Source organism: Eurypyga helias, unplaced genomic scaffold (assembly GCF_000690775.1).
Source record: "Eurypyga helias isolate BGI_N326 unplaced genomic scaffold, ASM69077v1 scaffold52038, whole genome shotgun sequence".
NCBI lineage: Eukaryota > Metazoa > Chordata > Aves > Eurypygiformes > Eurypygidae > Eurypyga > Eurypyga helias.
The window spans coordinates 477-11,807 of record NW_010268596.1 but is presented as its reverse complement, the minus strand read 5'-3'; the positions used below and the strand labels follow the sequence as shown (position 1 = coordinate 11,807).

At 40.3% G+C, this 11,331-nt stretch overlaps 1 protein-coding gene across 1 annotated transcript; it reads left to right on the top strand.

The window, feature by feature from the left end:
• Window positions 1-3,163: 3,163 nt before the first annotated feature.
• On the top strand, window positions 3,164-9,448 carry LOC104505263 (protein Daple-like; the record flags this gene model as incomplete). The annotated part of the gene is made up of 4 exons (XM_010157779.1): window positions 3,164-3,205; window positions 4,533-4,679; window positions 6,424-6,568; window positions 9,267-9,448. Coding segments are annotated over exons 1-4 (516 nt in total), but the record flags the coding sequence as incomplete, so codon positions are not given.
• Window positions 9,449-11,331: the final 1,883 nt, after the last annotated feature.

Sequence of the window (11,331 nt, the reverse complement as noted above, 5' to 3'; positions counted from 1 at the left end):
GGCGGGCCTAGAAGCCCTACATTTCCCATCTGTATGGCACTTTTCTAATTCTGGGCCAGAGTGTGGCCTCTAGCAAAAGTTGTCACTGTAAGGGCTGAGCTTTTCTAATATGTGGCAGGATTGCCCAGCTGTCTGCAGGACTCTCTGTGGTCTAGAATAGCCAGGGTGTTTCACATTCTCACCACTCCGTCTTCCGTCATTGATCAAGTCCTGGCACAGCCATGGACTGTGAGTGTTGAGCAGTAGCAGCATCAGTCAAACTCTACTGGTTTCATGCTGATACATTCAGAGGATTCCACAGGCCACTATTCTGTCTTTGATGGTTGTGGAGTAGCACAAAGGCTGTGTGTAATAGCCGGTATCCAACTTCACGTGGTCCCTCAGTTTTCCATCTTAGCTGTCTCAAGTCCTCCACCCCTCCCAAAGAAAGATCAATAGCTGGAGTCAGGTCAGTGTCTGCTCAGGTTTCTCCCATTCTCTCAAAAACTGTTTGGCATACAATTCCAGGTTGTAAAATTTGTGCAGGGATGTAAAATGGTAGAGACTTTTACCGCTAGGCAGTACAGTGCTGATTCATCTCAGGACATTTATGGATTGCGACTGGCTTCCTAAGCTCTAAGTCTTAAGACCTGAACAAATCTTACAGAGGCAGAGCAATGGAAGTGTAGGTGCGTAAAGGACAGCCTATGCCACTTTGCTGTGGTAATGGGATACCTTAAGGCTCACAGGGTCTTGACAGGGTTGTTAATAAACAGTGCCAAATCAGTAAGTGAGAAGAAAAAGTGGGTTTACCTTTGGGCATCAATGCAGAAAGCTACTAAATGAGCACTTAAAAATCTTTTCCTTCTTGTAGTGGACATGTACACTTGGTAGTTTGAGCAAAAAATATGGAACGCACTCGGTGTGTGATACCGTGACAAGCTTTAAGAATTGGGAGCAAGCTTACAAGGAGTTTCTGAAAACACATAATGCAAATCAGCAGTAGCGCAGGAAGAGATTTTAAGGAGCTATTGCAGAAGGAATGCAGAAGGAGCAAGTCTTTCTCTGTGTGAGTGTAACACACTGTTGTGGCATGTGTGGTGCTTTCCTTCTCTGTGTCTTGCCAAAGTTGTTCAGAAATGATGTTTTAATTTGACCGTCGTTCAAGGAACATGGAGATGAATGTACTCTGGAAGACCGTCCTGCTGGGGTGGCTTAATGGGGTCATAACTGTGAATACGGAGGAGCAGGCTTAATGCAGGGTTTCCTCCAAGGAGGTGCTTCTCTCCAACATAAAGCTTCCCTCTGACATTCCTCTTCATTGAACCCTGTGCTGCTCCAGGAGATCAGATTATTTTCTGAGGCCGGGGAGGCTGCTTTGTCCATTCTTCCTTCTTCTCCTGCAATCACACTTCCATGTGGGATGACAGGAGGAATTTCTGTGAACGTTATGAAAGATGCTTTTGCTTTTTTTATGTTTTCATATAGCTGTACAAGGCAATGTTTGATTGTCACAAGATTTAACTGTGTCATGGCTGAGCAGGGGTTGGTTCTGAACTGCCAGAAGGGAGGGATTTGAACTCCGTTTAATAACTAGGTCTGGATGCATGTGAAAATTCTCTAGTTTCAGATTTAAACAATCTGACTGCTACTTTATGTTTCTGAAAATGTTTTCCAGTATCAACACACCCTGATTATGCAACCACTTACCCCCAGAGTTAATTGTAACCATGTGAGTACACAGTGCACATTCTTAAAGCTATTTCAAGGCATAGGGATATGGGACCAAACTACAACATGCAATTTATTTTAGAAATTGCAAAAGCAGAATTGCATGTATTGGATATTAAGCCATCACAATTTAAGTGATAGAAAGCAAAGGGTTTTTTTTAATCCCTTACCTAGTAAATTCAGTGTATTTAAAAAACAAAAATCCACAGCCAACTATTTCTGCTGTAGATCTAAAAATAAACTCAGTTACAAAATAATGTTGGTGGGTTTGTTAATTAAAGAGAAAAATAAACCATTATTCTAGTGGAAGCACCACCACCCCATGACTACCACCTGCTGATTGTCTGAGGAGTACGATTTGTAGCTAGACAGAATTTTAGGTCAAGCGTGTTATCCCAGCAACTTTGGGGAGATGTTAGTGCTGACATGTTTTAGTTAGGACAGTTTTTACCTTCCAGGCCCTGAGAAGTAACTCTACAAAGCTCCCATGGAGTAATTATTTAAATTATATGAACTTTTCAATATTAAGACAGCTTCAAACATGGGTACACCAGTGAGCAATGTTAACCTCGCCATAACAGGCATTTCCACCAGGTGATTAATTTAAGATTTAACCAGAACTGCTTTGAACTGACATGTCTGTCCCTCCTGGGCACTCGATGGAAAGTGCTTCAGTCTTCTATATACTGCAGTGGTTTGTACCAGAGCCTGGATGCATGTACGTACTTGGCATGTAGCTTGAGTCTTCGTGAGATGCTAAAATAACTAGTTCCTGCTTGGTAGGCAGTTTGGGGGATAGTTCTGAGGCCATGGTTTTGAGGTCAGCCGCCACCTTACTTCTTAGGGCTGTGGTCCAGATGGAGCATGATGATCTAGCAAAGTAAACTCATGTCATGCTGCCCTTCTGTTGCAGACATTCTGGCAGCTTACATGACACCTAGCACACTGTTGTGTACTTCCTCTTGTCTGTCATCTGTTTATTGTCAGCCTTTTTGGTTTGCCCACCCTGAAGTGACCCTGTTAGATCAGACTTGGCCCAAAATTCTGGGTTTATGCAATTGTTTCAGTATTATTATTTTAGTTACTTGAATACTCAGGCATTTTAACTACAGTAGTTGAACCACTTCACAAGCACTAATGATCTTGTCCTTTTAATGCTACTGTAGTAGGGAAATTTGTCCTCTCCTGGTTTGCAAGTTGGTAGCTGGCCCACTGAGAGATAAAGGGCAATATGGTACTGGAGAAGTTAGTCTTCCCGTATTATGCAATCTACAGTCAAGATGCAGCTAACAACTAAGATTACTTGCTGTGTAAGGCAGTTAAATCATGCACTCCTGAAGTATCAGAAGGCAAAGGGAGTGGCTGTTGTCAGACACTCTTAACTTGTGCTTTACAGCTATCATCTTTGGTTTTTTCTTCCTTTTTTTTTTTTTTTTTTAAATGACTGAGCCACATGCGGCTACTTAAAGCTGATTCTACCCTCAGAAATGAGAAGGTAATTGCTGATGAAGCACTGAAAGTGATTTTCTCATGCCTGGTGATCTTTCAGGAATCTACTTGGTTTGGATGTTTGTGGTCTGTGAGAGCAGACATGAACACTGATGTCAGCAGAAACTTCACATTTTGAAGAATATGTTGTCCAGGAATGAACTTGTCAAGCCACAAGCTTTTCATCCTGCCGTTCTCTATTTTTACATATTTCATTGAAGCAGGGAAAGGGTTGGGGACAGGAGGGAGGAAAGCGAAGAAAGAAAATTTCTTTAGAGAATCAAATAATCTGCTTCTTGCCCCATTGTAACTCTTCTGGGCAAAAATCCTTCCTGTATCCATTTCATCTTTTAAATGCTGATATGTTCCTGCTGTAGAAATTCTGTCTGACTCAAGAATTACTTGAGGATCAACAAAAGCAAAAGCTAGCGGTGAGGTATTACAATGTGCAATAAGACATAATTTAATCAGTATGTTTAAAACCTGACTGAGAATACATGGCCAGGTTTTATGCTTTAGAGATTTCATGTTTCTGGAGACAAGATACTTGAATGCACAGAGCTTCTTTTGTTGCTTTGCAAGGAATGTTTGGAGTGCAGTATAATTAATTCGTTTCTAATGCTGTGGCTGCAGCAGAATAGTAAGTTCAACTTTTACTCAGTAAAAACAGATCCAAAAACTGTAATGGATAAGCAACGTGGCTTGTGCAGTTAACACTTGTGTGTTTACTGGGGATGGGGCAGGGGCTGTGTTAAGTGATAAGTATAAAACAACTTCTCTTGTTTAAGTGCATTAAAATTCTCTTAATGAGAAAGTGGGAAACTTTATTAAACAGACATTAACGTGTAAGTGTACTGAAACAGGGGTATGGACATAGTATATATTGATGTATAGGCACTCCAGCGTGCTTTGAATACACTATAATATCCCTTGAAAGTAAATAAATATGATCTGTTTTGAAACTAGGCAAACTGGGGAGTACAGTTAGTTGGCTAAGGAAATGATTTTATAACACTAGAACTGAAATTGAACAGTTGCTCTTCTGTGCCTTGAGTCTCATTGGTGCACCTCTTGATCTAGCCTTATATAAAGTGAAAGGAATGCCATTAAACTTCTAAAATTTAGGGAAAAAAAAATAGTTTCACTTGCGTTAACAACTCACAGATAATTAAACATTGTATCATCTCCCATTAAAATATCAGGTAAAAACTTTTTATGAAACAGAGAAACTTGTCAGATTTCTTTCGTTTTGCAGGGTCAGTTTATGACAGTCACTTGGTCTTTGAAAAGTCAGTTTATGTAAAGAAATTAACGTTGTTGCTTCTTCTCCCCAGGAGTTGAGAGAGGACAACATCATATTAATTGAAACAAAGGCCATGCTAGAAGAACAGCTAACAGTGGCAAGAGCTCGTGGTGACAAACTGCATGAATTAGAGAAGGAAAATTTGCAGTTGAAATCCAAACTTCATGATGTAGAGCTGGTATGCCCTCTCTTTTTCTTTATGCTAATCTTTTAAATTTCTGGGTTTATGCTAGGTCACAGATCCATGTCACAGAAACCAGTGGAGACAGGCAAATAAATCAACAGTACTTTTAAAGATGTCTTTAGTTTGAACTTCGTGTACATGAATTCTTGAAATATTATAATGTTAAGAGTGTTAATATTGACAGTGCTACTTTGTGTGAGACTGATTAATTTTATGCAAGAAATTATATCACAGTTTTAAAATGCAGGTTGCTTTCATGTGTACTGATAATGGAGATGTTAAAATCTGTCAGTTAAGTAGAAACCTCTTAAATAAAGGAAATGAGATCTGTTGTAGTAAATTACCTTTCTTGTTGGAAACAAAACCTCTGTGAAAGACAGAAAATTCAAAAATCTAACTCTCTGTAAATCAGAGACATGGCTTATTGCTTCACTGACAAGATGACACTGACATTTCATCCCCTGTATTTTACTGAACAGCCCTCCTCTTATCCCACTGGGGTTTGAATTCTTGTGGGTTTAAGCGTACAGGATTTCCAGCTGGGTCTGTTGGAAACAAAGAAGTTGTGTGTGCTGTGTGGAGTTCGGTTTAGTGACTGATTCAGGGCATTATAAGGGTCCTGTCATGCTCCAGCTTTTCCAAAGTGGCTGGTGACTTTTGAATTATGCTTTTCTGGGTGACTTTGTGAATTTTTGGGTAAAGTTTTCTCAAAATTTCGGACCCTCTGAGGCACCACTTCAGCTCCCACAAATGCAGACGGCCAAAACCAGAGGCCTGGAGCACCTCTCCTATGATGAAAGGCTGGAACAGTTGGGCTTGTTCAGCCTGGAGAAGAGAAGGCTCCAGGGAGACCTTATTGCAGCCTTCCAGTACCTGAAGGGGCTACAAGGAAGCTGGGGGGGACTTTTTACAAGGGCCTGTAGTGACAGGACAAGGGGTAACGGGTTTAAACTGATAGTGGGGAGATTTAGATTGGATATCGGGAAGATTCTTCACGAGGAGGGTGGTGAGGCACTGGAACAGGTTGCCCAGAGAAGCTGTGGATGCCCCATCCCTGGAAGTGTTCAAGGCCAGGCTGGATGAGGCTTTGAGCAACCTGGTCTAGTGGAAGGTGTCCCTGCCCATGGCATAGGGGTTGGAACTAGATGGTCCTTAAGGTCCCTTCCAACCCAAACCATGATTATATGAAAATATCCCAAGAAACCATGGTAGATTCATTCTCCAGGTCTGTTTTCTGGATATTTAAATACTAAATTAGGAGGCAGATGTTACTTGCTGATCCATACTATTGGATCCAAATTTGACATGAAGAGTTGAAGAAGCTCAGTAGAATTCAGGGTTATATCTGCAGTCTCCAGTATGCCAGTGCATGATGCTACATGTTTTTGAAGAGCTTAGCTCTGGAGACAGCTTGAATCCAGCCTGCCTTACTAGCCCTGGCTTGTACTTGTCTTGTCATCAACCAGTATTTTCTCACTCCAGTCACTCTCCCTCCAAGTGTATCACGGACCTGAGCTGACTGAGCCGGGCCAGTTGGGTGTCTCTGCTCTGTGTTCTGTGGCACCTATGGTAGCCCACAGCAAACATTTACTGCCGTACATGTATTTTAGTATAAAAGCACACAGTATTGAGAAACTTCTTCTACCCTCAACATGTGTTGTGCTTGTAGCGGTTCAAGTGACAGAACGATCTTATGGGTAAGCAGGATATGCATTTCATTCATGTGTGTCTTGCACAGGACCGGGACACAGACAAGAAGACAATTAAAGAGCTTCTGGAGGAGAACATGGTGTTGGAGATTGCACAGAAACAGAGCATGAATGAGTCTGCACACCTCGGCTGGGAACTAGAACAGCTGTCTAAAAGTACAGATCTTGCAGATAGTGAGTATCAGCCGGGGTAGCTGTTGTGTTTGCAGCGTCTTTCAGAGTAGACGGTTGGTTGGTCGAATGAGACAGGAACGAAGGTGAGTCCAAGCTTGGAGGTTTTTCCTCATTCGGCCACTCAACTTTGCACTTAGAACACCTTTTAGAAGTTCTGAAAAACTTTCTAGTGTCTTTCGCTTTTGAAAGCATTAAAATGTTTTCATTTTATTTTGTTTGTCGCTGAGAGAGTGACTTTTAAGTAAAAAGACAAAATTTTAAAAAAAGAAAGCTTTGTAAATGACACAGCACAAATGACACACCAAACACTGGATATTTCTAACTGAATGGTTGGGAGGAGTCTGTGATCTTTAGTATTCTTTAGTACAATTAGCTGGTCTTTAAGTCCCAGGAAGTAGTGTAAGCTGAAGTCATTTATTTTTACTAGATAGTGAAAGATGCATACAGTTAAAATAACTGGCTGTTGGTTTTTTTTTGAGTGGTTGATTTAATATCCATAACTATCACAAACACAACTAATACTTCCTTCACTGTTCAGGTCTCTGTGTCTAACATTCATTCTGTCTGTAATACCAGCCTAAACAACAGTGCTAAATGGAACTTTGGAAATATAAGCTATTTTGTGCAGCTTAGTGCTGCTTTTATTGATTACTCACCTGATTCTGCTGACTTGCATGTTTGGCGTTGGGTACCAGGAACAGTTTACCTTGAAGACAGAGGAGTAAATCAGAGCAAGCAGATGTTCAGTGTAAAGCTGTCTAGAAGAGCTGTGTTTTGTAAATATAACTGAATTTGTACCTGACACCAGTACTCAAGTCTACTTGCTTTCTAGGATCTGAGCTCTCTTTACTAATAGCTAATTAATCGTTACCTAAAACTAATAATTTTGCAAAGCGGGTTTACCTTAGCCTGAGAAATGAGTGGCATTCTTCCTCCTTATGTGCAATTCAAGGATATTGCTTATTATATTAGTGGGGAAAAAAGCCCTACAGCTCTCAAAAAACTTAAAAATTTTGTTGAGTAGTATTTCAGGAAAACACAAATATCTAATTTTCTGGCTTTTAAAATAGCATTTTGCCCCATTCCAGATTTGGGTTCACTAGTCATGTAATAGAAGGAAGGATGCTAGATTTATTTTTATATTTATTATTTATTTTTCTATTATCTACTTATTTATTCATCTCTGTCAAACACAACTTTCAAAGCTTGCTCAACAGAGTGGTTTAAAAAACAAAAGAAAAAATGAGATTCCTTCACTGCACTGATGCTTAGTGTTTCAGCACTGTAGCTCCAGAACCTCTCTGATTAACTGAAGAAAAAGAGAGGAACTGAGAACATCAGTAATCTTTTATATTCAGTAGGAAAAAAACTCTAGTGAAGAAAGCTTGATTTTAAAAAAAGCTAAGAACATTAAACTTTGAAACTTCAAATTCTTTCACAGAGGTTCTGTCCTACTTTCACAATAATTCTATTTAAGCCATTTCAGTGCGTGTTGCTGTTCTGAATGAAGCTTGTTTGTACAAATGGATTCTGTCTGCAAAGCTCTTTTGGAAAACCTCCTGTTTCTGGTTTTCAAGCTGAGTCTGCCAGGATGGCAGACAGCAGATTTTGCCTGCTAGTTTGAAATACTTTATTCAGAATCATTAAAAAAGTAAGCATGGGGAAAAGTCATTTAGATGGGCTTTGCTTCAGGACAGAACTTAACTGGAGTATTTCGTTAATTTTTATTATTTAAGTCTTAATTTGACCAAAACTCTCCAGGTGGTGCTCCATAAGAGACAAATGGGATTTTGCCATTCTCAGAAACTTGTCAGTTCTAAAGTGCTCAGTGTGCTGTATGTAATAACACTGATTATTTAGCAGGGGTGAATGATTTTGAGGCTTACAGACAATGTGGAAGCCAATTTCTTATGGCGTTTTGAGGTGAAAGGTAGCAATTACTCCATGTGAAACAGAAGGTTGCTCTTACAGTTATTCAGGTGCTGAGCAGAGAAATGAACAGGACAGTGAGGTTTTGGTGCTGCGATTTAACGCTGAGACATAGTGAGACTTTTGATCTACAAGCAGAGTAAAATAACATCTCTGTTGTAAAGCTTGCATAAATTTTTTTAGTTCTGAGATTTCAACTTCAGACACTTCTCTATGATCAGCGTTCTGCTTGATGTCTTCTGCTTGGGTACCTGGTAGTAAAATACCCTCCCTGATTCAGTATATTCTTCCTGAAGTACCCGTGAAGATAAGCACTGGAACTCACTTTTTAAAGAATTTTTTCCGTGACTAAATATGATCAAATTCCAAAATTTTGACTAGCTTTTGGAAGTGCACCATCTTGCTGTTTCAGCAAACTCTTTGCAGTGGTTTTTCTGCCTCGGTTTATTTCCTCTGATGAAGAGTATCAAAGTGTATTTTGCTACTAACATTAAACATGCTACTAACATGTTGGCTAAAGCAACTTTAAGAAGAGTTAGGAAAGTAACTTTTAAGATGGTTATCTGTACAGATACTTCCCTGTTTATTAAATGTCTTAGTTATTATCTGTGAAAATGGGTTCTGTTTTTAACAATGTTTACTTAGCAGTGAAGCTGAAATGATAAGGATCTGACTGCAATTACCTTCATACAAGTGAATCTTAAAGACCTAGGCAAGGAAGTATTTATGAATTGGTTAGTGCCACCTTCTGATTCTCATGTTTCAACAGCCAGAAAGTCCTTTGTGTTTGAGTTGAATGAATGTGCTTCGAGTCGCATACTAAAGCTAGAGAAGGATAATCAGAGCTTGCAGAACACAATCCAAGAACTGCGAGATGCCTCCTTGACCTCCAGAGAGAGCAGCCTGAAGTTTGATGAACTGGAAAAGGAAAATCAACAGCTTAGCAAAAAGGTAATTTGCTCACAGGACCAGAGCTCTTCGGTTTTTAAACACAGTGTGCACAGGGCTGTGCGTCATTCCTGAATGGATGAGAGATTTCAGGGAGTTCACCCATGTTCCCCAGAAGACTGGGCATGTTTTTAGGCCTATCTGGCCTAAAGTTAGTTGCTTTCTAACATAGTGTATTCTATTGCCTTCTACTTCACTGCCTGCTTAGGTGTGTCATTGTAAGCAAAAGTGACTTGTTCTTGTTTCATAAAAGCTGTCTTTCAGGGCTCATTTGCCCCTGTCTGATTGTACTGACCAATCATGTCCATTTCTGTCATCTTGTGGCAATCACTAGTGGGCAAGGAAGCCATGGTCACATTAAACTATTGTTTCCATCTAAGTCAAATAAATCACACAGGTTAATTAAGGTTAGTATATTTTTAAATGTCTTTTTTGCTGTCCGTAGTCCTGGATCATCTCCTTGTCTTGTCCTTCTGACTATTAGAAGTTCTTTAGAGTCTCCCTCTCTGTAAAGTTCTGGGTTTTTTTAATCTTTGTAACAAACCTGCAGGTCATCACTATTTAAATGTACTCTTGTATATACATGTGTTACGCTCTTATTAACTGTGATCACATTTAGCTCAAATGCCAGCTGAGTGCTTGCCCTTGTGAAACGGAGTGCTCAGTTCACCTCCAACTACTAGCTTTATTTTTGTCTGGCTAGTAACTTACATCCTGAACTCTGATTAATTGAGCCAAGTGCCAGTGGGGAAAAAGGGTGCTTGCTAGTCTGAGTATAAAAAAATTCCATGGCAGGAGGGTTGGAACTAGATGATCTTTAAGGTCCCTTCCAACCCAAACCATTCTGTGATTCCATGATTTTTTTTTTCCCGCATTCCTACTGTTGCTAAATTATCCAGAATAAAAGGATCATTTTTCCTTTTCCTATTTCTCCTGTAACCAGTGTGTGTGACACTGACACAGATTTTGGTCCTCTCTGGCTTGCTTATGGGCTAACTGAATGTTTTAAAGGACAAGGGGAGAAAGAATCTGGATATCAAATGCTAGTTGTGGATTACTAGGTTGTAACTAGCAGAGTGCCAGTTTCTCTGCCAAGAAGAACAGGTGTCCATCACTGGATCACTCCATCTTCTGGAGAGATTCTTTTGCCAAACTGGGAGATTGATTCTGCTTCTTGGCTTTCTTCTGTGAACCAGGAAAACTGCAAAAGTCAGTTCACTGTACTCTTCCTTCCACAGTTCCATTTATGGCCTGTTGTGTATAAGTAATTCACTTCAGCTCTAGTTTACATGCTTAAAATTTGAGATCAAGGCATATAAACCACTCAGCAGATACCTGTGGTGTATCTGCAATTTAAGTCACTTGAACAATGTGGTCAACCTTCAGCTTTGCCCCAGGCACATTCCTGTGGGCACCTCTTGCACTGTATTAGTACCAACAGTTGTGATTCCAGAATTAGCCTGATGTTTTTGATAATGGTGAAAGCATTGGCATGATGGGGTCACCTACAGGTCTGGTAGTTACTGGGGAATGCCTGTGTGGTGAAAGGGGCCACTGTATGCATGAGACCAGTGATAAAGAAATGGCACTTAAAAATGCTACTACTAAGGGCACTTGGAATGCGTGAACTCTTCACCACACCAGAGAAACAGAGTACGATGGGAGCTGTTGACGAAATGCGAAATGCCAGTCAAGTTGTTGACAAAGTTCACCTCGCACTCAGGGAGGTTTGGGGGAAAAGAGGGGGTAGACAGTATTCTTTAGTCTCTGAGTCATACAGTTGTCTCTCAGTGTAGTGTGGTTTGAGGTGTTTGGATTTTTATGACCTTCCTCTCTTCTAATGTGCTTTTGTATTTCTCTCACACAGGCATTCCCCTCAATGAGAG